The 23,750-nt window shown below is 36.3% G+C and overlaps 1 protein-coding gene across 2 annotated transcripts in view; it reads left to right on the forward strand.

Moving 5' to 3' along the window:
• The window catches only part of MED13 (mediator complex subunit 13), a 105,577-nt gene that overhangs the window by 22,713 nt on the left and 59,114 nt on the right, over window positions 1–23,750 (forward strand). For both annotated transcript variants that reach the window (XM_047706011.1, XM_047706012.1), the window contains exons 4-8: window positions 11,600–11,745; window positions 12,518–12,715; window positions 14,549–14,743; window positions 15,491–15,653; window positions 15,839–15,949. In XM_047706011.1, the coding sequence (XP_047561967.1) occupies window positions 11,600–11,745; window positions 12,518–12,715; window positions 14,549–14,743; window positions 15,491–15,653; window positions 15,839–15,949 (813 nt within the window). The remainder of the gene's footprint in view (window positions 1–11,599; window positions 11,746–12,517; window positions 12,716–14,548; window positions 14,744–15,490; window positions 15,654–15,838; window positions 15,950–23,750) is intronic.

Raw genomic sequence — 23,750 nt, forward strand, 5'->3', positions numbered from 1 at the left:
TCACAGATGAGGTGTTCTTCTGGATTTTAATAAAGGTCTCTTGTTCATGGAGGTATGTTCAGAATACCTAATGTTGAAGTTAATAACTATAAATTTAAAAAATAAAAATGTTATGAGAGGTACAAAAATATAGATGAATGCAGTAGTGAAACTTGTTGGGATGTGGAATACTGTTGAGATTCAAAAATACTGATGCCCTTTTTTAAATTTTGGAGTAGAGCCTAGGCTTTGGAATTTTAAAAAGATCTCCAGGTTATTGTGATAAAAAAGAGGTTCGGAAACTATTGAAATTAATGGGATCATACACCATTTTTCATTATGTTCAGTGGCATTAAGTATATTCACCTTGCTGTCCAGCTATCACCACTATATACAGAACCTTTTTTCATCATCCCACATTGAAAATCTGTCCATTAAAGAACTCCTTATTTTCCCTTTCTTTCAGCTGCTGGTAACCACCATTCTACCTTGTGTCTGAATTTGTTTTATTTACTTTATATAACTGGAGTTAACATAGTATTTGTCCTTTTGTGTCTGGCTTATTTCATTTAGCATAATGTTCTAAGGTTCTCATTCTTGTTATAGTACACACCACAATTTCTTTTTTTCATTTTGGGGGGATGGGGAGGGACAGAGAGAGAGGGAAAGAGAATGCAAGTAGGTTCCACACCCAGCACAGAGCCCTGGCATGGAGCCTGACACAGGGCTCTCTATCTCACAATTCCAAGATCATGACCTGAGCTGAAATCAAGAGTTGGACACCTAAGCAACTGACCTATCTAGGGGACCCATAATTTCATTTCTTTTTAAGGGTGAATGATATTCCATTGTATTTTTCTTTTTTTTCTTTTTCTTTTTTTTTTATAGATCTTATTTATTTATTTGACAGACAGAGATCACAAGTAGGCAGAGGCAGGCAGAGAGAGGGGAGGGGAAGCAGGCTCCCTGCTGAGCAGAGAGCCCGATGCGGGGCTCGAACCCAGGACCCTGGGATCATGACCCGAGCCGAAAGCAGAGGCTTCAACCCACTGAGCCACCCAGGCGCCTCTCCATTGTATTTTTATATTACATCTTGTTTATATATTCATCGGTCAGTAGAGGATTGGGTTTTTCCACTCTTTGTTATGAATAATGCTGTTTTATATATTGATGTGCGAATTTCTTTCAGATCCCTGCTTTTAGTTCTTTCGGGAATATATTTAGAAGTGGAATTGTTGGACCATACAGTAACTCTGTGTTTGATTTTTTATTTTCTTTTTTAAGGAATTGCCGTACTTCTTCATAGTAGCTGCACCATTTTACATTCCCACTAGGAGGGTTCCAGCTTTTCCACATCTTCACCACTTGTTTTCTAAAATGTTTTATTTAATAATAGCCATCGTATGGGTTGAAATGGTATATCATAGTTACGATTTGCATTTCCTTACTGATTAGTGTTGAGCATCTTTTCATGTGCTTGGTGGTCATTTGTATATCTTCTTTGGAGAAATATGTGTTTAAGTCCTTTGTCCATTTTGGTAGGATGACAACGGTTTTTGTTTTGTTTTTGAGAGAGAAAATGCTCTAGCAGGGTTTGGTGATTGAGGGAGAGGGAGAGAGAATCTTAAGCAGGCTCAATGCCTAGCATAGAGCCTGACACAGGGATCTCATGACCCTGAGATCCTGACCTGTGCTGAAATCAAGAATCAGACACTGAACCAACCAAGCCAGGCAGGGGCTCCAGGAAGACTAGGGTTTTAAGTCAGCATTGTCTTTAGTTTTAGGATTTAAGACAAGCCCTTTAACTTCTTTGTGCCTTGAGTTCCCTAACAGCAAAATGGGATATCATCTTTCTGTATCTACCTAACAGAAGTACTAAAAATAAATTAGATATGGCTCCTGCTAAAGCAGCATACATATTAAACTTCTGTATGCATAATTGGGTTCTTACAAAACCCCTTAGAGACATACTTTTCACTTTATGTCCACCAAATTTTTCTGATTTAAAAGTTATGATGGCACTTATTTGTGGAACATAAGGAATAGCATGGAGGACATTAGGAGACGGAAGGGAAAAATGAAGAGGGGAAATCAGAGTGGGAGATGAACCATGGGAGACTATGGACTTGGGGAATCAAACTGAGGGTTTTAGAGGGGAGGGGGGATGGGGGAATGGGGGGATGAGTAGGCTGGGTGAAAGGTGTTAAGGGAGGGCACATATTGCATGGAGCACTGGGTGTCATATGCAAAGATTGAGTCATGAAACACTATGTCAAAAACTAATGATGTACTGTATGGTGACTAACATAATAAAAAATTATATTAAAAAAGACATTTCAGTATACAGTAAAAAAATAATAAACAAATGTTACTATGGACAAATACTCATCGGGCATACGGAAAGGCTATATTGGACCTTCATCTTCATGGGCCATGGTGTTCATATATACCAGATTATATTTATTTTTCTAAATAATATTTACTAGACTCTAAGTAATGTACTTTAAAAAATATTTTCCAAATTATAATAATCTTTTTACGAAAATTTATAGTCACATTATTTGCTTTTTATGTCATGGCAAAAATCTATTTAGAATATCCTTTTTAATTCTCATTTAATATTTTACATATGAAATGAAACAGTTGGAAACTGTATTTTTAAGAACTATACTTCACTGATTAAAAGCAGTAAATATGACGATACAAGATTCAGGTTTCCTAGCCTCTTTGTCTTTTAAAGATAAAGAACATGAGACTGTTTTAGGTGGTTGCTTATACTTGCAAATGTTCTTGGAAATATTTGCAATTCAGATTTTAAAATCTATTCAGTTACTGAATAAGCACACAGCACTCATAATCATTTTTATAGAATACTTGATCCCTAAAACCAAGTTGTAATTTCTCTGTGTAATAGGTTATTCTTACTGGAGTCACTTTTTAATAAATGTTTTCTTTTGACATAAGTATTTTTAGTTAGTAATTCCCCTTTAAACTTAGAATTTTCCCCTTTATTGAGAAATATTTGTCTTCTGAAGTTTCCTAAAAAGTTTTTACCATTGTAATGGTAAGAAATACATAGTCATTCTAACCAGTTGAATATGAATTTTTCTTAACTTTTTTTCAGCATTTTTTCAGAATTTATTACCACCTTTTTGTTGTTTAGAGAAAGAAATGCTTTGAAAATTGATTTCTGCTTGTTTTATGTCAATACATAAAATGGGCATATCCTTCTCAGAAATTAAATATTAGTGGTTTGCTAAGACAAAAGTACTATTTAGGAATTATATATTTATATGCTCTGTTACTCAACCTTAACAATTACAGAAGAACTGTGTCAGAAAAGAGGACATTCAAAGAAAGATAAGTACAAATATGACTATGCATTTCCATATATAGTAACAAAACTTTTGCATATACGCTTGTTTACTTTAGATGCCTTCTTTGAGAAAAATGTATGGAGGCTTAGGAGTAATATTTGAAAATCCTAATGTTTCAGCTGGTACATGTATTTTTAACAAAGGGTATTAGAATCACACTCTTGATTTCTTTTTTTTCCTTGAAGCTGTTATATATAGGCCATACCATCACTTTGTTGAGAAATAGTACTATTTTCTAGCCTACAGGCTGACTGTATTCTCTCTAAATTATGCTTATAAACCAGGTTTTTTTTCCTAGTTCATCTCTTTTTCTTTTTAGTACCTATCAAATATAACTGGTAATAATCAAATTACATTTTGACTTGATCTTTGTTCTCCAACTCTGTAAATTCATTAGGCACATTTTCTGCTTTCTAGATTATTTCAGGCAACAGTTCTTTTTCTTTAAAGATTTTATTTATTAGAGAGAGTATGAGCTGGGGGAAGGGGCAGAAGGAGAGGGAGAAGCAGACTCCTAGCCTAGCAGGGAACCCAGTGCAGGGTTTGATCCCAGGACTCTGGGATCATGACCTGAGCCGGAGGAAGACACAACCTACTGAGCCATCCAGGAGCCCCTTCGGGCAACCGTTCTACGATGTATTTCTCCATTATATAACATGGGTCACAATATAATAATTTCCTCATCACTTTTTAGTGTGTAATGTTCCTTGCTATCAATCATCAGGTCCCCAAACCAGTGCCACATACTTAGATTTTTGTCATGGTAGACCTTTTTTTTTTGCCATTTTCCGTATTAGCCACTGTTGTGTAACAAAGTCCTGCCAAAACATGGAGGCTTAACACAGCAGTTATATATTCTCATTAATGTATCTGCTGGTCACCTGGGGGTTAGCCAGTTTAGTCCACATTGTAAACTGTAGGTGAGTAAAGGTATATTTCATATGATTCTTGTGGCAATGAAAGAAGCATTGGAAGGCAATCCAGATTGTATAAGCATGTTTTAAGCTTCTGCTTGGCCAAAGCAAGTCACAAAGCAAGCTTGAGTCAAGGTTGGGGAAATATATTTCACCTCTAATGGGAGAAACTGCAGTGTTACACCTAAGAGCCTTAATGAAGAGAGGGTGAGCAAAACACATAATTACAAAGCTACAATAATCAAACAGTATGGTAATAGCATACAGACCAGGTAAGCCAGTGGAGTAGAATGTCCAGAAATTAGTGTGGAAGAAAATGTTTGCAAATTATATATCTGATAAGGGGTTAATATCTAGCATGTGCAAATAACTACAACTCAACAACAAAGTCAAGTAACCCAATTTAAAATTGGGTGAAAGACTTGAAAAGATTTCTTCAACGATATAGGGATGGTCAATAGCATATAAAAAGATGGTCAGCATCACTAATCAGAGAAATGCAAGTCATATCTGTTAGGATGGCTACTATCAAAAAAAAGGAAAAAACTAACAAGTATTAAGATAGAGAAATTGGAACCCTTGTTGATTGTTGATGGGATTGTTAAATGATACAACCACTGTGGAAAACATTTATGGAGGTTCCTCAAAAAGTTAAAAATAGAACTACCATATAATCCAGCAGTCCTGCTTCTAAGAGAATTGAAAGGATCCTTTTTGTTTTCTTTTTAGAGTTTTTATTTAAATTCTAGTTAATTAACATATAGTGTAATACTGTTTTCAGAAGTATACTTTAGTGTTTCATCACATGTAACACTCAGTACTTAATCACAAGTGCCCTCCTTAATACCCATCACCCATTTAGCCCATCCCCCTTCTCACCACCCTTCCAGCAACCTTCAGTTTGTTCTCTGTAGTTTAGAGTCTGTTTTATGGTTTGCCTCTCTACCACACACCCCCTTAATATGTTCTGCTTTTTAAACTCCTCATGTGAGCGAAATCGTTAGGTATGTGTCTTTCCCTGACTGACTTATTAGCATAATATACTCTAGCTCCATCCACCTTGTTGCAAAGGGCAAGATTTCATTCGGTTTTATGGCTGAGTAATAGATTCCATTGTGTATGTGTACTACAACTTTATCCATTCACAGTTGATGGATTTGGGGCTCTTTTCATAATTGGCTATTATTGATAATGCTGCTGTAAACATCAGGTTGCGTGTATCCCTTTGAATCAGTTTTTGTATTTTTTTATCCTTTGGCTAAATACCTAGGAGTATGATTGCTGGGTCATAGGATAGTTGAAATTTTAACTTTTTGAGGAACCTCCATGCTGTTTTCCAGAGTGGCTGTACCAGTTTGCATTCCTGCCAACAGTGTAAGAACCTTCCCCTTTCTGGGCATCCTCACTAGCACCCGTTGTTTCTTGTGTTGTTAATTTTAGCCATTCTGACTGGTGTGAGGTGGCATCCCATTGTAGTTTTGTTTCTATTTCCCTGATGTTTAGTGATGTTGAGCATCTTTTCCTGTGTCTGTTAGCCATCTAGATGTCTTCTTTGGAAAAGTTTGTTCTTGTTTTCTGCCCATTTCTTGATTGTTTGTTTTTTGGGTGTTCAGTTTGATTAGTTCTTTGTAGATTTTGGATATTAACCTTTTGTCAGATGTCATTTGCAAATATCTTCTCCCATTCTGAAGGTTGCATTTTAGTTTTGTTGATCATTTCTTTCATTGTGCGAAAGGTTTTTTTTTTTCATCTTGAGGTGCCTGGCTGGCTCACTGGGTTAAGTTACTGACTCTTGGTTTGCTCAGGTCATGGATCTCGGTCTCCGGCTTGAGCCCTGCGTCGTGCTCTGCACTCTCTCAGAAGGGAGTCTACTTAAGGATTCTGTCCCTCCTGCCCCTGCCACCTGCTACTGCACCCTCTCTGTCTCTGTCTCTCTTATCTGTCTCAGATAAATAAATCTTAAAAAAAAGAAAAAAAAAAGCCTTTTATCTTGGTGAAGTCTCAGTAGTTCGTTTTTGCCTTTGTTTCCCTTGCCTCTGGAGATGCATCTAGTAAGAAGTTGTTACAGCCAATGTCAAAAGAGGTTGCTGCCTGTGTTCTCTAGAATTTTGAAGGATTCTTGTGTCACATTTAGGTCTTCCATCCATTTAAAATTTATTTTTATGTATGGTGAAAGAAAGTGGTCCAGTTTCTTTTCTTTTTTGCATGTGGCTGTGTAGTTTTCTCAACACCATTTGTTGAAGAGATTGTCTGTTTTCTGTTGGATATTTTTTCCTGCTTCATTGAAGATGAGTTGGCTATATAGTTCTAGGTCTGTTTCTGGGTTTTCTCTTCTGTTCCATTGATCTGTGTGTCTGTTTTTGTGCTAGTACCACACTGTCTTGACTATGGGAAAACAGGATCTTGAAGAGATTTGCATACCCATGTTCATAGCAGCACTATTACCAGTAGCTAAGAGGTGGAAACAACCCAAATGTCCTTTGATGGATGAATGGTTATGCAAGCTATGTTATGTACATAGTGGATTTTTATTCACCTTTTAAAAGGAGAGAAATCCTGTTACATGCTACACCATGAATCAACCTTGAGGACATTATGTTAAGTGGGAAAAGCCGGTCACAGAGACACAAACTGTATGACTTTACTTACGTGAGGTAGATCTAAAATAGATAAATTCATAGAAACAGAAAATATAATGGTGATTGCCAGGGGCTGGAAGAAGTAGAAGGAATTGTTGTTTAATGGGTATAATTTCAGATTTGCAATATGAAAAGTTGTGGTGATTTTTTTCAAAACAATGTGAAGGGGCGCCTGGGTGGCTCAGTGGGTTCTGCCTTCAGCCCAGGTCATGATCTCAGGGTCCTGGGATGGAGCCCCTCGTCGGGCTCTCTGCTCTGCGGGGAGCTTGCTTACCCCCATCTCTCTGCCTGCCTCTCTGCCTACTTGTGATCTCTCTGTCAAATAAATAAATAAAACCTTAAAAAAACCAATTTCATAAAAAAATCAATTTCAAAACAATGCGAATATACTTAACATTACTGAACAATACACTTAAAAATGATTAAGATGATAAATTTTATGTTGTGTTTTTTACCATGGTTAAAGAAATGAGAAAGAAGGGGGTGAAGAATTGGAACCAATAACTCAATTTTCTACCAATATTAAAGTTATAATTCTTTTTATTAAGGAATTTACAACTTGGCAGGGGAGTTCAATTAGTTAAATAATAAGTATGATGATAAATATTGGGATAAACATAGAGTATTATGGGAGCACGGAGATAATGTTTAAAGGAGTGTTGAAGTGGGGTGCCTGGGTGGCTGAGTCAGTTAAGCATCCAACTCTTGATTTTGGCTCTCATAAGTTCTGAGATCAAGCCTGGGAAGGACTTCTCACTCAGTGGGGAGTCAACTTGAAAGATTCTTTCTCCCTCTGCCCCCTCCTCACACTCCCTTGGACTCTCCCTCTCTCTAAAATAAATAAATCTTAAAAAAAAAAAAAAAGGAGTGTTGAATGCTTAAGAAGTGGGGAGGAATTTGTAGTAAACAAAAGGAGGAGTTCTTGGACTAAGTACCTCTGCCTGGAAAGATTAGCAAGGATCAGATAACAAAGGGTCTAAAGTGCTGTACTATGGGGGTTTTGTTGTTTTTTGTTTTTTTTTCTTTAGGGCATTGGGCAACTGTTGATTTTGAGCCACCAGTTACATGATCAGAATTAATTTTTAAAAAGATGCCTGTCAGCAGTGAAAAGCGAGAAGATAAATTAGAGATTTTAGTAGTTATTCAGAGCTTAAAAAGACAACTGACGAATCATGGGTATTTAAGAACTAGAATCAGGAGTTTAGGAAAAAAGAGTTGAGGATGATTCACTTTTCTAGCTTTGGACAACTATATAGATACAGACTTGATAAGAAAAGCAATGTTTGATTAGAAATAAGTTGCCTCAGATACAGTATTTAGTGCGTACCTACTGTGTGTCAAGGACCTATTCTAAAATCTGTGGATACAACCTTGAATAAAGAAGACACATTCCTCCTCCAGTAGAGCTTACATTCTGGGACAGCTATAAGAAAAAAGTAAATTAAAATTTTAGGTTACGATTATTTAGCCAAAGGAAACCTATCCCAGAATAGGAATTAAAGGACAATTTAAAGTAGGGTGATTGGTAAAATCAGCATCTACAAGGTATCTGAATAAAAAACCTAATGAAAGTGAACGTAGATATGTGGAGTGTTTCAGATTGAATAACAGTAGGTATAAAGGTCTGGTGTGTTTAAGGAACTGCAGAGAGGCCAGTTGAAAAGGAAAAAGTAATAAAGGAAGACTTAACTAGTAAGAGATGAGGTTGGAGAAGAAATAGGTATCTGGGGTAAGCTGATGTAATGTACCATGAGACATAAGGATAACTTTTGTATTGTTATCCAAGTTTGATTCTTTTCCACTTAAGAATCAAAGTTTGTTATCATTATCTAGGTCTTGTTGAGACAGTCTCATAGATCCTGTATCTGGTTTTTAAATAGCACTAAACATAACAGTAATTAAGTGTGTATTTACTATAGTGCCATGTGCTTAGCCATAAAATACTTGTTGAATAAAGGAATAATACTTGCTTTCATCTGGTGGCTTAGTATATAGTTCATTTAGATTTGAATATAATACTAAGTTTAATGTAGAGTTCTTTTGAATGTATGTACATGTTCTGCTTTAAGCATTTGGAGTTAGGTTAACCTATGTGTTTGGTACATTTCCCCTGTTTTACAGTATGCGTGCCTTACCATTGCTGGAAAGCAAAGATAAAATTGTCTTTATTTTAAATGGGTATTAGAAGTGGTCTGCTTTTTGATGGACAGGTCTCAAAAAGTTACTAGTTAAGTCTCTTGATGATTATTTTAGATTTTACTTTATACCTAAGCAAATGTCTGTAGGCTTTGTAATTAGTCAACCAATAGCTGTTCCAATAGGATTGGTCTTTGATAAGTAACAAGTTTAATATATAATTTAATAAATTTAATAAATAATTAAAGTAATTTTATTTCATATTTTAAAACTATTTGGCTTTATCATTTATGGTTCAGTAAACCTGAAAGGAAAGAATCTATTGGCTAAATGCAGGGTTGTATCTTGGATTGGATCCTGAAACCGAAAAATGGTCAAGTGGAAAATCTAGTGAAATCCAAATAAGGACTGGAATTAATGTACCAGTGTTAATTACTTGTTTGATGGATATAGCATTGTTATGTAAGATGTTTAACTTCAGGAGAAACTAGGTTGGATAAAGGATATATGGGAACTGTCTATGATACCTTTGCAACTTTTCTGAAAATTTGAAGTTATTCCAAAAATAAGTTTTTTAATTTTAATTTTTATTTATTTTTAAGGATTTTATTTATTTATTTGAGGGAGAGAGAGAAAGAGATCACAAATAGGCAGAGGCAGGCGAGGCGGGGGTGGGAGCAGGCTCCCTGCTGAGCAGAGAGCACTTGATGTGGGGCTGGATCCCGGAACCCTGAGATCATGACCTGAGCCGAATTAACTCCCTGAGCCACCGAGGTGCCCCAATAAGTTTATTTAAAAAAAAGGGGGGGGGGCAACAAAATCTGTTGGGGTGGGGAAAGATATAGTAAGCATTGATTAAATAATTCATAATTTTTATAAAAGATTATATATGCATTTATTTGAGAGGGAGAAACAGAGACTCCCTGCTGAGTGGAGAGCCCCAAGCAGAGCTTGATCCCAGGATCCTGAGATCATGACCTGAACTGAAGGCAGATGTTTAACCAAGACTGAGCCACCCAGGCATCCCAAGATTCATAATTTTTAAAGATTTAAAAATAATACACTTAAAGCAGTATAGAATAATATAAATTTCGAAAACCTAAAGATCCCTGCTTAATTACTTTAGTCCCATTCCCTAGACGTAACCAGGTTTAGTTTTCATCTTTGTGTTTTAACTTTTTTGCTTACTACTTCTAGTGGTTATTGCCATAATTACAGAGGTGCTTATACCTCTAGACCTTGATCTATCAACTTTAGACAGTATCTACTGATTCTTTACCATGAAAGATTGGTTTATTAGTGATAGTATTGTCAGTTTTTCTGTTGGTTATCTTTTTAACTTGAGAGATAGCTTAAATTTCAGTTTCTTAATATTTCTGTCAACTTCAGACAATCGTTGGCTCCCTGATATATATAAAGTGAAGAAATTCTCAGCTCTGCAGTACTCATCACCTCTTTCTGACATTTTATTTTCCCACTTTTGTTACTTTTACTCCCACTATAGTATTACTTTTACTGTAACTTATTTTTTTGTGCCCTTGTCCAGAAATAATTCAAGAGGGCTTATAGATAGATAACAACAGTATTTTGGCTTATAATGGTTATGTTTTAAAGAACTGGTTCTTTAAAACAAATTATTTTTTTTTCCCTCCCTTAAGATTTTATTTATTTATTTGGCACAGAGAGAGACAACGTGTGCACAAGCAGGGGGAGAGGCAGGCAGAGGGAAAAGGAAAAGCAGACTCCCCACCGAGCAAGGAGCCTGATAAGGGGCTCCATCCCAGGACCTTGGGATCATGACCCATGCCAAAGGCAGATGCTTAACCAACTGCACCACACAAGTGCCCAGGACAAATTCTTAAAATAAATGTGTGGAGAAGAAATAAGAGAAGTGGATTCTTCTTAGTGTACAGTCTTCTCTTCTGGGCCATTTGACCTGTCTGTATTTTATTCTGAGGATCTTTGTGCTTTCCTTCTGGGAACTTTTATTTTCTCAGCCATATCTAAGTTTCATAAGATGTTCTGCTTTGCATATAGCTTGGATTCTAGGATGCCTTCAATTGTAAGATCCTTCATTGCTTTAAAATAACTTACTATTAGGGGTGAGAGGAGAGCAGTACGTTAAATGCTTGACTGATTGAATGTAGTCCAATTTTAGAAATAATAAAATGAGAAAATCTAGTTGCATTTAATTTTTTAATTATAAGGGAAAATAAACATAAACATTAGGTCATCCTTAATTCAATTGCATACTTAGATTTTTTATATATTTTGGTGGATGTATTATAAGGGTATGTGTGGGTATACCTAACTTGTTTACTGGTTCCTCTATTTGCAGCTTTTTCTACTATAAACAGTGCTGTTTTTTTCTTTTTCTTAAAACTAAATCTTTGCTTATATCTGTGACTTTTTTTTTTTTTCTTTCAGATGATGAAGTAGAATTTCTGGGTTAAAGAGATGTGTATTTTTGTAGTATAACTTTTTAATAAAAGCAAGTTAACTTACATTTTCGCTATTAATCATCACTAAAATAAAACTTTTTCTTCTTTATTAGTGAACACTTGTCCTGCTCTTTCACCTTTTTCTTGCATGGAGATAGCAATGTTTGTACCAGTGTGGAAATTAACCAACATCAACCAGTATACCTTCTTAGTGAAGAGCATATCACCCTTGCTCAACAGTCTAATAGCCCATTTCAAGGTAGATTATTTTACTATCTTAGATATTTGATCTCTTATTGTTTCAAGAAAACTCGTACTGCAATTGGTAATTTTAAATTTTGGTATTAATGAGATTTCCCTGTTCTTTAGCCTAGCAATTACTCTTTTTTCCTGTTTTAAGTCAATGAAATAAGCTTTTTAATACAAATATTTTTAAAAATTCTTGTACATGAATGATAACGTATTTTAAAATGCTCTTTTAAATAGCACTTAGCAGATATATATGTTTATGCTTTCAAGGTCATCTTTTGTGTCCAGTCATGTAAGCCATTTTTAATGTTGGTACATGGGGATTTTGATATTTACATGAAATTGCTGATTGGTTTTTAAAGACTGACAGTATGTTCTTGTTTTAATTCTAACCCTAATATTTGCTTTTTAAAAATTTACATGGCAGTGCATAATGAAAGTACTTAGATTTATAGATACATGCACGCACACAGTTTTTCCTTAAGTTGCTTTTTCTTACTGGAAATCAAGAGAACTTGAAGGATATACGTAACACCCCAACTCATGTTGAAATTCTAACCATGTGAGATACTTTGGGTGAACAAAATTTTAAGATTTTATAATAAATATTGTGCTTTATCTTCACAATAGTGAGGTATAATAATTTTTTCTCTGAAATGACTGTTAATATGAGTTTCCTTTTATTTTTTAGATTGCATAATTACTTGTCAAACTATTCATTGTGATCTTACCTGGTGTACCAATCTTTAGTTACTTACTTGATGTCTCTTTTGGGTTTCTAGTAATCTTAAGCCCATTTGGACTAAATGGCACTCTCACAGGACAAGCATTCAAGATGTCTGATTCAGCTACCAAAAAACTGATTGGTGAATGGAAACAATTCTATCCTATCTCATCTTGCTTAAAGGAGATGTCTGAAGAAAAACAGGAAGATATGGATTGGGAAGATGATTCTTTAGCTGCAGTAGAAGTTCTTGTTGGTATGGATTCTGAGTATTAAATTTAAGGGGAAAGTATGTGACTGTATGTTGCTTAGATTTTGTTGAATGATAATTCCAATACCTTAGTGCCTTTCAGCATTAAACATGTATTTCTTTGTTTTCTCCTCACATTACATAAGGGCTGCGGTATGATTGTGGTTTGGCTCCTCATATCTTGTCATTATACAACCTAGGTTCAGTGATTACCCACTCTCAGGGACATGCTGTTCTTAAAGACCAGAGGAATAATAAGTACTGAGTGTAACTATGTAAGTGTATTTAAATCTTCTGCTAGGATATAATGTATGTTACATCTGCTTACACTGCATTAGAAAGAACTAGTCACTTTGTCATGCCAAAGTCATTGGGGCAAGGAAGTATATTTCACCTAGAGGTAAGCATGCTAAAGATGGGAAGAAGATAACTGTGAATGAGTAACATTTGGAAGCCGGAAAGTTGTCCACCAGTGTTGTGTAGTATTTTAACATTCGGTAAAACTTGCCTCTGATAACTTTTGGAAGGTAGAAGATACACTTAAGAACTCATGGCTTTGATCTGCTCTGCCCAGGTCAGCTCTTTTCATATTGGCTCTTCTATATGGTTTTCTCATTCAGGGACCCAGATTAACAAGGTAAACTATATTTGGGACATGTGCATCTTGAGGGAAAGAACAGGAATAAGAGAGGCTGGAGTGATCGTGAAGCACATTTAAAGCTCCTGTTGGGATCTGGTTTATATCACATGCAGGTCACACAGGCAAGCCTAACAATGGAGTGAATAGGTATTCTCCATATTAGAGAGATGGGGGAGGTGTGGGGAATGTATAATTGAGCAGATAATTAGGATTAGAATCTGCAGCAGTGTTTAATGGAATCATGTGGCTATATATGAAGATTGCCTTTTTCACTTTTTTTTTTTTAAATAAAAAGAATACCAGTATTGAATTTTAATAAATGCATTACTACCAGGGTAGTTGTGACAAAACCAGAAACAAAACACAAACATATATTAAGCTTTCATAAAAAGATGTATGAAGAAGAAAGCAGAAAATGGTCCTTAATTCTAGTGTCCAGATTACCTTTGTTAAACTTAAAAAATTTTAAAAATAGAATTATAGTTTTCAGCTTTATATATAAAGATTTAAAAGTAATATACACTCATGGTTAGAAAATCCAAAAATGAAAAGGGAAAGCTGCTTGCTTCTCAGTCTCTCACTGAAGGTAACCATTAAAGGTATTAACAGCTTCTCTTAGTTTCTTCCAAAAAACCTTATGCCAAAAGGAGCATATATTTATAAAAATTACATTAAGAGGGTGCCTGGGTGGCTCAGTGGGTTAAAGCCTCTGCCTTCCGCTCAGGTCATGATGTCAGGGTCCTGGGATCGAGCCCCGCATCAGGCTCTCTGCTCAGCAGGGAGCCTGCTTCCCTTCTTTCTGCCTGCCTCTCTGCCTACTTGTGATCTCTGTGTGTCAAATAAATAAATCTTTAAAAAAAAATACATTAAGTTTATTTAATTAAACAAATATAATCATATAAACTTTTCCATTACAGTACTTTTTTTTTTTTTTTTTTAAAGATTTTATTTATTTGACAGAGATCACAAGCAGGCAGAGAGGCAGGCAGAGAGAGAGGAGGAAGCAGGCTCCCTGCTGAGCAGAGAGCCCGATGCGGGGCTCGATCCCAGGACCCTGAGACCATGACCTGAGCCGAAGGCAGCGGCTTAACCCACTGAGCCACCCAGGCGCCCCTCCATTACAGTACTTTTGAGTGAAACTAATCCCACTATAGTCACAGTGGTAATTTATTTTCCTGTCCATTATTTTTTCCTTTCAGCTGGTGTCCGAATGATCTACCCAGCATGCTTTGTTCTAGTCCCTCAGTCAGACATTCCTACTCCTAGCTCTGTGGGATCCTCTCACTGTTCAGCTTCTTGCTTGGGTGTCCACCAAGTGCCTGCTTCCACAAGAGATCCTGCTATATCTTCAGTTACTCTTACACCACCTACATCTCCTGAGGAAGTCCAAACAGGTATGTATTAATCTGTTTCATTAACACTAGTTATAAATCTGTTGTAATTATTTTGAAATAATTTCAGACTTACTGAAGAGTTTCCATGTATAATACAAAGAACTCCCTCATCCAGATTTCCAAACTGTTAGCATTGGTTCCATCACCCTCTCTAGATGTATACATTTATTATCATTGGTCTTTTTCTGAATCATTTGAGAACAAGCTGCAGACACAATGCCCCATTATGCCCACTGACTCAGTGTTTTTCCCAAATTTAAGAACACTCTCCTGTATAACTACCATTTAATCCTCAAAGTCAGGGAGTTAGCATTGATAGAACACTACCACCAAGTTTACATCCTCTGTTTGGATTTTTTGCTTTCTGTATTTTTTTTTTTTAAGATTTTATTCATTTATTTGACAGAGATCACAAGTAGGCAGAGAGGCAGGCAGTGAGGATGGGGGAGGTAGGTTCCCTGCTGAGCAGAGATCCCCATGCAGGGCTTGATCCCAGGATCCTGGGATGATGACCTGAGCTGAAGGCAGAGCCTTTAACCCACTGAGCCACCCAGGCGCCCATGCTTTCTGTATTTTAAGTAAAGTAACATGCTTTTTGCTTCAAATATATGGAGGCAAATCAGATAACTGTGGAATACACTGCATAACAAATTAACAAGAAAAAAAAACCCAAGCCCAAACCCAAATAATGTTACTTTAAAAGTACTTTTATTCTCCTATAGCCTATTCTTTTTTGTTTGTTTTCAGTTGATCCTCAGTCTGCCCAGAAGTGGGTCAAATTTTCTTCAGTGTCTGATGGCTTCAACTCTGATAGTACTAACCACCATGGTGGGAAAATACCCAGAAAATTAGCAAATCATGTGGTGGATAGAGTTTGGCAAGAATGCAATATGAACAGAGCACAGAACAAGTACGTGTTTTCATTTTCAAGTTTAAAATACTGCATGTTGGTAGTTATTTGCACATAGATATTTAAAGTATAGAGTCATTTGTATGACTTTAAAAGTCTGACTTTTGAACTTCAATTTTAATGCTTAATTCATGGTTATAGAAAACCTTATGATTTCTAATGAATTTTATAATTTCAAATCTTAGGAGGAAATATTCAGCTTCATCAGGTGGTCTGTCTGAAGAAGAGATACCTGATAAAGTAGCATCCTGGGATTTTGTTGAAGCCACACAAAGAACAAACTGCAGCTGTTTGAGGTAGTTTTGCTTTTTTTTTTTCCCCCCTGTTGATGAATGTTTATATATGTGGGTGTGATAGTGTCTTATGCTGTTGAAAAGTTAGGTCTCACTTCGAGCTAGCTTAACCTAAGCACAATTTGTGAGGATTTTTTTCAAAAGAAAAATTTGAGGGGAAAAAAAATTCAGTGACTTGGAGCTGATTATAGAAGTACATACAAATGTGTGCCATAGTCTTTACACAGTTACCAGAGCTGAACTGTGAAGGCTTGGTTTTACAGCTAAATAAAAGAATTTTATACCAGAGTATAGTATATGTAGTATCTATAAGGTAAAAGACACGTAAGTCTCTTGAGAAAAGAGTTCATAGATGGCACTGTGCCTGAGAAATTTCTTCCATAGGTTCTCATCAAAAAGGTGATAGATGATATACTAGATGAAAATTTCTGCAGTCCTTCCCTCCCCGCCCCCCTTTTTAAAGATTTTATTTAAGACAAACCATGAGAGACTGGACTCTGAGAAACGAACTGAGGGTTTTGGAGGGAAGGAAGGTAGGGGCTGGGTGAGCCTCATGGTAGGTATTAAGGAGGGCATGTATTGCATGGAGCACTGGATGTGGTGCATAAAGTGATAAAGAAAGAAAAAAAGTGTCAGAAAATATGAAAAAAAAAAAAAAAAAAACAACCCAGCAAGTAGTCAGTAGTCAGTAATTTTTTAAATAAAAAATAGCTACCTACCCTCAAAAAGAAAAAAAAAAAGATTTTATGTATGTATTAGAGAGTGAGAGAGGGAACACAAACAGAGGAAGTGGAAGAGGGAGAAGCAGGCTTCCTGCCGAGCGGGGAGCCTGATGTGGGGCTTGATCCCAGGACCCTATGATCATGACCTGAGCTGAAGGCAGACGCTTAACGACTGAGCCACCCAGGTGCCCCTTGCAATCCTTTTTATAGTAAATATGGTATTAGGTATTACCCAGCAATTTCTTTTAACATCCTTTTGTGCAAAGTCTAGGGAAATGTTGAAATAAGATTCAGAAGGAACGATTCTACAAGGGATTGAAGCTGCACTGTAAAAATACAAACTTTCTCATAGCCTATATTGGTTAAAGATTAGTAGAAGAATGGATGAACTTGAAATTCTTTGGGCAGTTGTATTTCTGTATTGGAGACTTTGAGATTTGGTTATCAGAGGCATTTGGATTATATTGCCTAGATTTTATTATTTTATTCTAAAATGAAAGGTAGATCATATGCTTTTGCAGTCTTGTAAACAAATAATATCCCTGACATCCCTTACCAGAACTTGTGAGCTAATAGTTGGTTACTCTTTTGCCACAGATGTGAGCCAAAGGAATGGAGTGCATGTATGTTAGGGCCAAGGTTTTTCTTATATTAGCTTTGTTTGATTGAATACAGTGATAGAGGGGCACCTGGGTGGCTCAGTCGGTTAAGCGGCTATCTTTGGCTCAGGTCATGATCCCAGGGTCTGGGATTGAGCCCCTCATTGGGCTGTTCAGCTTGGGTGGAGTAGGGGAGGTCTGTTTCTTTCCCTGTTCAGCTTGGGTGGAGTAGGGGAGTTCTGTTTCTTTCCCTACCTCTGCCTCTACCCCTGCCTGTGTGTGCTCGCACTCTTTCTCTCTCTCTCAAATAAATAAAATCCTAAAAAAAAAAAAAAAAAAAAAAGAATACCGTGAAAGACTCTCAAGTGTTCTGGTTTGTTTTTGTGTAGGTTAAATGTACTTACATAGATTCTTTGCATTAAAGACTGTATAGTTTTTTGAAGTCTGACAACTGTGTTAAAAACTTGTCTAAAAATTTTGTATAATCTATACATGTGACTGACTTTGGTATATTTGCTCCTCTAGGAAGTAACAGTGTTTCTAATAATTTACTTGCCCCTCCCCCCATTACTGCATTTATTAAACAACTTGACAAGTTGTTTAATAGTTTAATAGTTTAATAGTTTAAAATAGTTTAACATCATAGCCATTTGGACAGAGGCGACCCAAACCTAATCTTCAAATGTAGAGCTCCATGACGTTATTTGAGACCAGAGATCAGCAGCTATGATCCATTGGCCAAATTTGGCTCACTGCTTGTTTTTATATGTCCTGTGGGCTGAGAATGATTTTTACATTTTTAAATAGTTGGAAAAAATAAAAAAAAATATTTTGTGACATGTGAAGCTTGCATGAAATTCAAATTTTAATGTCCATAAAGATTTATTGGAACAGAGTCACATCTGTTCATTTACATGTGAACTGTGGCTGCTTTCACAGAGTTGAGTAGTAGTGGCACAGACTACATGGTCTCCGGAGCCTAAAATATTTACCATCTGGTCCTTTGCAGAAAAAGTTTACCAGTTCCTAGTCTAAAATCAGTAGAATGCTTAAATGAAATTAGGCTTTTCTTTCAATATTGGCATTTTTATCAAGCAGCTCTTCTTCTTTAGTTCCTAACCTAGATTTTGTTTTGTTCTTTTTTGAAAGATGCAAGTTTTAAGTATATTTGTTTAAAATGGTTTTGTTTATTTATTTTTAAGATTTTTTTTTTAGTTTTAAAAGTGTTCTTTTTAAGATTTTTATTAGAGGATGAGCAAGGGAGAATGGCAGAGGGAGAGAGAGAAGACTCCCTACTGAGCAGGGAGCCTGATGTGGGGCTCGATCCCAGGACCTTGGGATCATGACCTGAGCCAAAGGCAGACATTTAACTGACTGAGCCACTCAGGAACCCCTAAAATGGTTTTAGAGGAAGACCCTCAAAGTGCATATTGGTAAACATAAGTTTAAGTTTAAATTCTTGGCTTCTAAGCTGAACTTTTATATTTCAAAACTTACTGTGTCTCATATTTCCAGAAATTCCTCCCAGGTATAGAGAGATTTGATATAATGAAATTTTGTATAATCTATACATGTGACTGACTTTGGTATATTTGCTCCTCTAGGAAGTAACAGTGTTTCTAATAATTTACTTGCCCCTCCCCCCATTACTGCATTTTGTACCTCTAATTCCTCCTTCACTTCCCTCAAATCAGGTTCTCTTAATTCTTAAATAAGGCTTAAAATAGATGTTGAGCCACCACGTGTATCATCTGCTGCCATAGAACATAGGAAGTAGGGCACACATTTGATAACTTGACTGTGCTAGTCAGCCAGTTTGCTGTCAGATCTCTCCTGCTTTTTCCCTGCTCTGTTCTGTGTTGCAAGGGATTACATTTCCTAGTGTCCTTTGCTTTCTACATGTGTTTGTTATTGCCCCCACCCCCCAACTTTATTGAGATATCATTGATAAATAACATTGTGAGAGTTTAAAATGTACAATGTGATTATTTGACTAGACCAGCCTGCTTTCTGGATTTGGCAATGGTAGGTGCTAACGGAAGATTGGTGGGTGAGATGAGGAAAGAAGCCAGCGTATTTTTCTACCCCTTTTTTTGAGCCAACTCCAGCAGCACTTCTCTGTCCTATTAATGGCCCCTTCTTCCGTGGTCCAGTTTACCACTGAAGACATCACACTGTGGTTCTAACACCATTCCACGCTTCTTTGATCTGGTGATACTATTTCGTTTTACTACCCTTTTAGTTCAAGAAGTCACAGAAGCTCTCTGCTATTGGTAATCTGTGAGTTGCTTCATTTTCCTCTTTTTTTGGGTAACGGATTCTCTATAGTAGATTTCCTCTTGGTAAGACACAGGACTGGACCCTGAACAACATGTTGATTTCTCTTAGAAATCAACTTGAAGGAAAAAAATGCATAGTTATATAAGCAATTTGAATGAGTATGTAATGTATGATTTGAAGATTTAAATTATACAAATAGAGCTGAAGTTACCCTTGACCACTATCAGTCTCTTTCCAAATGCTACTACTTTTCCTTAGAATTGACTACTGGCCAATTAGGTATTATTTCCATAGTTTTTCTGTAATTCTGTGTATGTCTTTTTCCTCTCAACACAAAAATATGATACGGATGTATTTGACAGCTTATTTTTTTCATTTAATGTGCCTCAGATCGTTCCATTCTAGTTACCTGTAGATCTGCCATATTATTGTTAAAAACTTCTTGGTATTCCACTGAAGTACCATAGTGTATATAATCATTCTGGGTTTGATGGACAAATAGGTTGTTTCCAAAAGTTTTTGTTTGTGTTTACTTTAAAAAAAATAATACTTCTAGGACTGTCAATTATTTATCAGACTTTTTTTGAACACTTACTCTATGATAGATGTCCTAAGCTCAAATACAGTCATGAATACGGCTCCTGCTATTATGCATCCTATACAGTAATGGGATAGATAATTATTAAAATAAGAATTTTTAATCTTTAGATTTTTAAGAGTGGTGAGTGCTAAGAGGAAAAAAGTTAGGTGGGTGATGTGATACAGAGTTGTGTGAGGGGGGGCTGTTAAATACTTGCAAATTCAAAAAGATCCTACCAACTTTATTCCCACTTTTTATATAAGAAGTGCTCGTTTTTCTTGTGCTTTCACTGATCTGAGAACAGTCCTTAAAATTAATTTTTTGCTAGTAGAGTGAATGAAAAGCATAAAATTGTTTTAAATTGGCTTTTTTCAGTTATTAATGAGATTAAATATTGCATATTTATTGAAATTAAGCTTTAGTGTGATAGAGTGTTCTTAAGAAAATTAGCTCTACGCAAGCTATATAAATAGAAAGTGATACAATAAATTTCAGATGTTAACATTAAAATATTAGGAACTTTATCAGTAGGAAAACAAATCTAAAGGAATCTTTCTGTTGGATTTTGCTTTAAGAACACAACTTCTTTTTTGGGACAATTCCCCAAATTAGTTGAGTTCTTTTATGAAATTCACTTGTTTTTTATAAAGGAGACTAGCTTCCCCCCCCTTAAGATTTATTTATTTTTAGAAAGGGAGAGAGAGAAGAGCGGGGGGCCTGACATGAGGCTTGATCTTGGGAGCCTGAGATCATTACCTGAGCTGAAACCAAAAGTTGGAAGCTCAACCAACTGAGCCACCCACGTTCCTCTAGAGGAGACTAGCCTTAAGGAAAGTGTTCATACTGTGTATTGTGTAAGACTGATAAATCTACAGACCTGGACCTCTGAAACAAATAATATATGTTAATAAATATTAACATATTTGACATATGTTAATAATATATGTCAAATATATTATTTGAAACAAATAATATATGTTAACATAATATTATGTTAACATAATAATATATGTTAATATGCCCCATATTTTAGTTAAATTTTAAAGTTCTATTTAATTTATTTAAAAAAACCCCAATAAACCCAGTACACATTAACATGAATAAGAGACTTGTATAGAAATCAATTGTGGGGGCGCCTGGGTGGCTCAGTGGTTAGAGCCTCTGCCTTCGGCTCAGGTCATGATCTCAGGGTCCTGGGATCAAGCCCCGCATTGGGCTCTCTGCTCTGCAGGGAGCTTGCTTCCTCCTCTCTCTCTGCCTGCCTCTCTGCCTACTTGTGATCTCTGTCTGTCAAATAAATAAATAAAATCTTAAAAAAAAAAAAAAAGAAATCAGTTGTGTTTTGTGAAGCAAACAATACTAGAAGAGTGGCATTGTTGTACAGTTCTGCAAATCTCTTCAGTATTGAGCTTAATAGAAGATACCCAGATTCTCATCTCCTTCTGCAATCAGTCTTCTGTGTATGTTGTCTTAGTTGAAGTATGTGAAGAAAATCCAGCCTCACAAAGCTATGCAATTGGAAGAGGGGAAGAGTTTATTTTAATAGCTTTATCAGGTAATTGAGGATATGCTTTGATACTACACCAAAGTTTGACAAGTGGTGGTTTCTAAAAGATTAGTTTAAATGTATAATCTGAAGCCATATTAATCACATTCCTGTATTCCATAATAACTAGATGAATCTTTTACTTATGCGTGATTTGGAAAATTCATCATTTGGTAAATATGAAGTCACTGAATTATGTGGATTCTTGAATGTTAACACATTTTGTTGTATGGTATAAAAAATTTGCGTTTGTTCATATCGCCAGTGATCTCATTAGAAAAATCCTTTTAATATTGGAAAGTTGTGAAGCTTATTGTCGCAGATAAAATTTCCAAATTCTCAGTCTTGCTTAAAAGCTCAAATTTAATTATTTGTTTTTCCTTAAAGTGATAAACTCCTTTTGTTCATTTTTGAGACCCAAATAACCACGTCTGCCAGATAACCAAATCTAGGTAACTAAGGTTTATCAGTTAATTATTGGTGTATTTATTTATTTAATTATTAAAAAAAAATTTTTTTTAAAGATTTTATTTATCCATTTGACAGATCACAAGTAGGCAGAGAGACAGGCAGAGAGAGAGGGGGAAGCAGGCTCCCCGCTAAGCAGGGAGCCCAATGCAGGGCTCGATCCCAGGACGCTGAGATTATGACCTGAGCTGAAGGCAGAGGCTTAACCCACTGAGTCACCCAGGTGCCCTAATTATTGTTTTTTTAAATGAAAACAGTGTTCTATGAAAAAAATGCCTAGTTTAGCTTGCAACTCAAATATATAAGGACTTTCCCTTAAATCAGCCATTGTTTTTAATATGTGGCAGAAATGCTTTATGTGTATTTCCTTTTTTTTTTAATGAGTTTTTTTTTTTTTCAGATTTTATTTATTTATTTGTCAGAGAGAGGGAGAGAGAGCAAGCACAGGCAGACAGAATGGCAGGCAGAGGCAGAGGGAGAAGCAGGCTCCCTGATGATCAAGGACCCCGATTGGGACTCGATCCCAGGACGCTGGGATCATGACCTGAGCCGAAGGCAGCTGCTTAACCAATTGAGCCACCCAGGCGTCCCATGAGTTTTTGTTTTTTAAGTAAACTCTATACCCCAGGCAGGCCTTGAACTCATGACCCTAACTGAGATCAAGAGTCACATGCTCTGCCAACTGAGCAAGCTGGGTGCTCCTCCTATTTCTTTACGTAGAATATGAAAAGCTGTATATGCAAAGATTGAATTTAATAAAGATAACTTTTTTTTTTTTTAAGATTTTGATTATTTATTTATTTGACAGAGAGATCACAAGTAGGCAGAGAGGCAGGCAGAGAGGGGGGGGGAAGCAGGCTCCCCACTGAGCAGAGAGCCTGATGCGGGGCTCGATCCCAGGACCCCGAGATCATGACCTGAGCTGAAGGCAGAGGCTTAACCCATTGAGCCACCCAGGCGACCCTAAAGATTACTTTTTTAATCTTCAGAAGGATATTCTTAAGTGAAACTGACTTTTAAAAAAATTGAGTATGTTGGTAAAGAACATAGTACTTCTACTAATAGTATCACTGTCTTGATTCATGTTTGGTTGCCAGCAGTTTTACTGTCCCTTGCTTTTGTAACTTCATTGTAAATATCACCATAATGAAAAAGGCAAATAATGGGGGCGCTTGGGTAGCTCGGTGGGTTAAAGCTTCTGCTTTTGGCTCAGGTCATGATCCCAGGGTGCTGGGATCGAGCCCCGCATCGGGCTCTCTGCTCAGCGGGGAGCCTGCTTCCTCCTCTCTCTCTGCCTGCTTCTCTGCCTACTTGTGATCTGTCTGTCAAATAAATAAATCTTAAAAAAAAAAAAAAAAGGCAAGTAATGTCTTGATGCTATTATGATAATGGTTTGACCTCCACAAACAACCCCTGAAAGAGTGTGAACCATATTTTGAGGACTTTTGTAGTAGACACTAAAATATTTGAATAGTTATTAAATGAATAAAAACGGTCATGCTATCTACTTATTCTTGCCTTCTTCTGTTTTGTTTTTTTCCTGTGTTTTGTTTTTTTCCTTTGCTTTCCTTTCCCTTTCTTGCTGTTATTATTGATTATTGACTGTTGT

Source organism: Lutra lutra, chromosome 16, assembly GCF_902655055.1.
Source record: "Lutra lutra chromosome 16, mLutLut1.2, whole genome shotgun sequence".
Classification (NCBI taxonomy): Eukaryota; Metazoa; Chordata; class Mammalia; order Carnivora; family Mustelidae; genus Lutra; species Lutra lutra.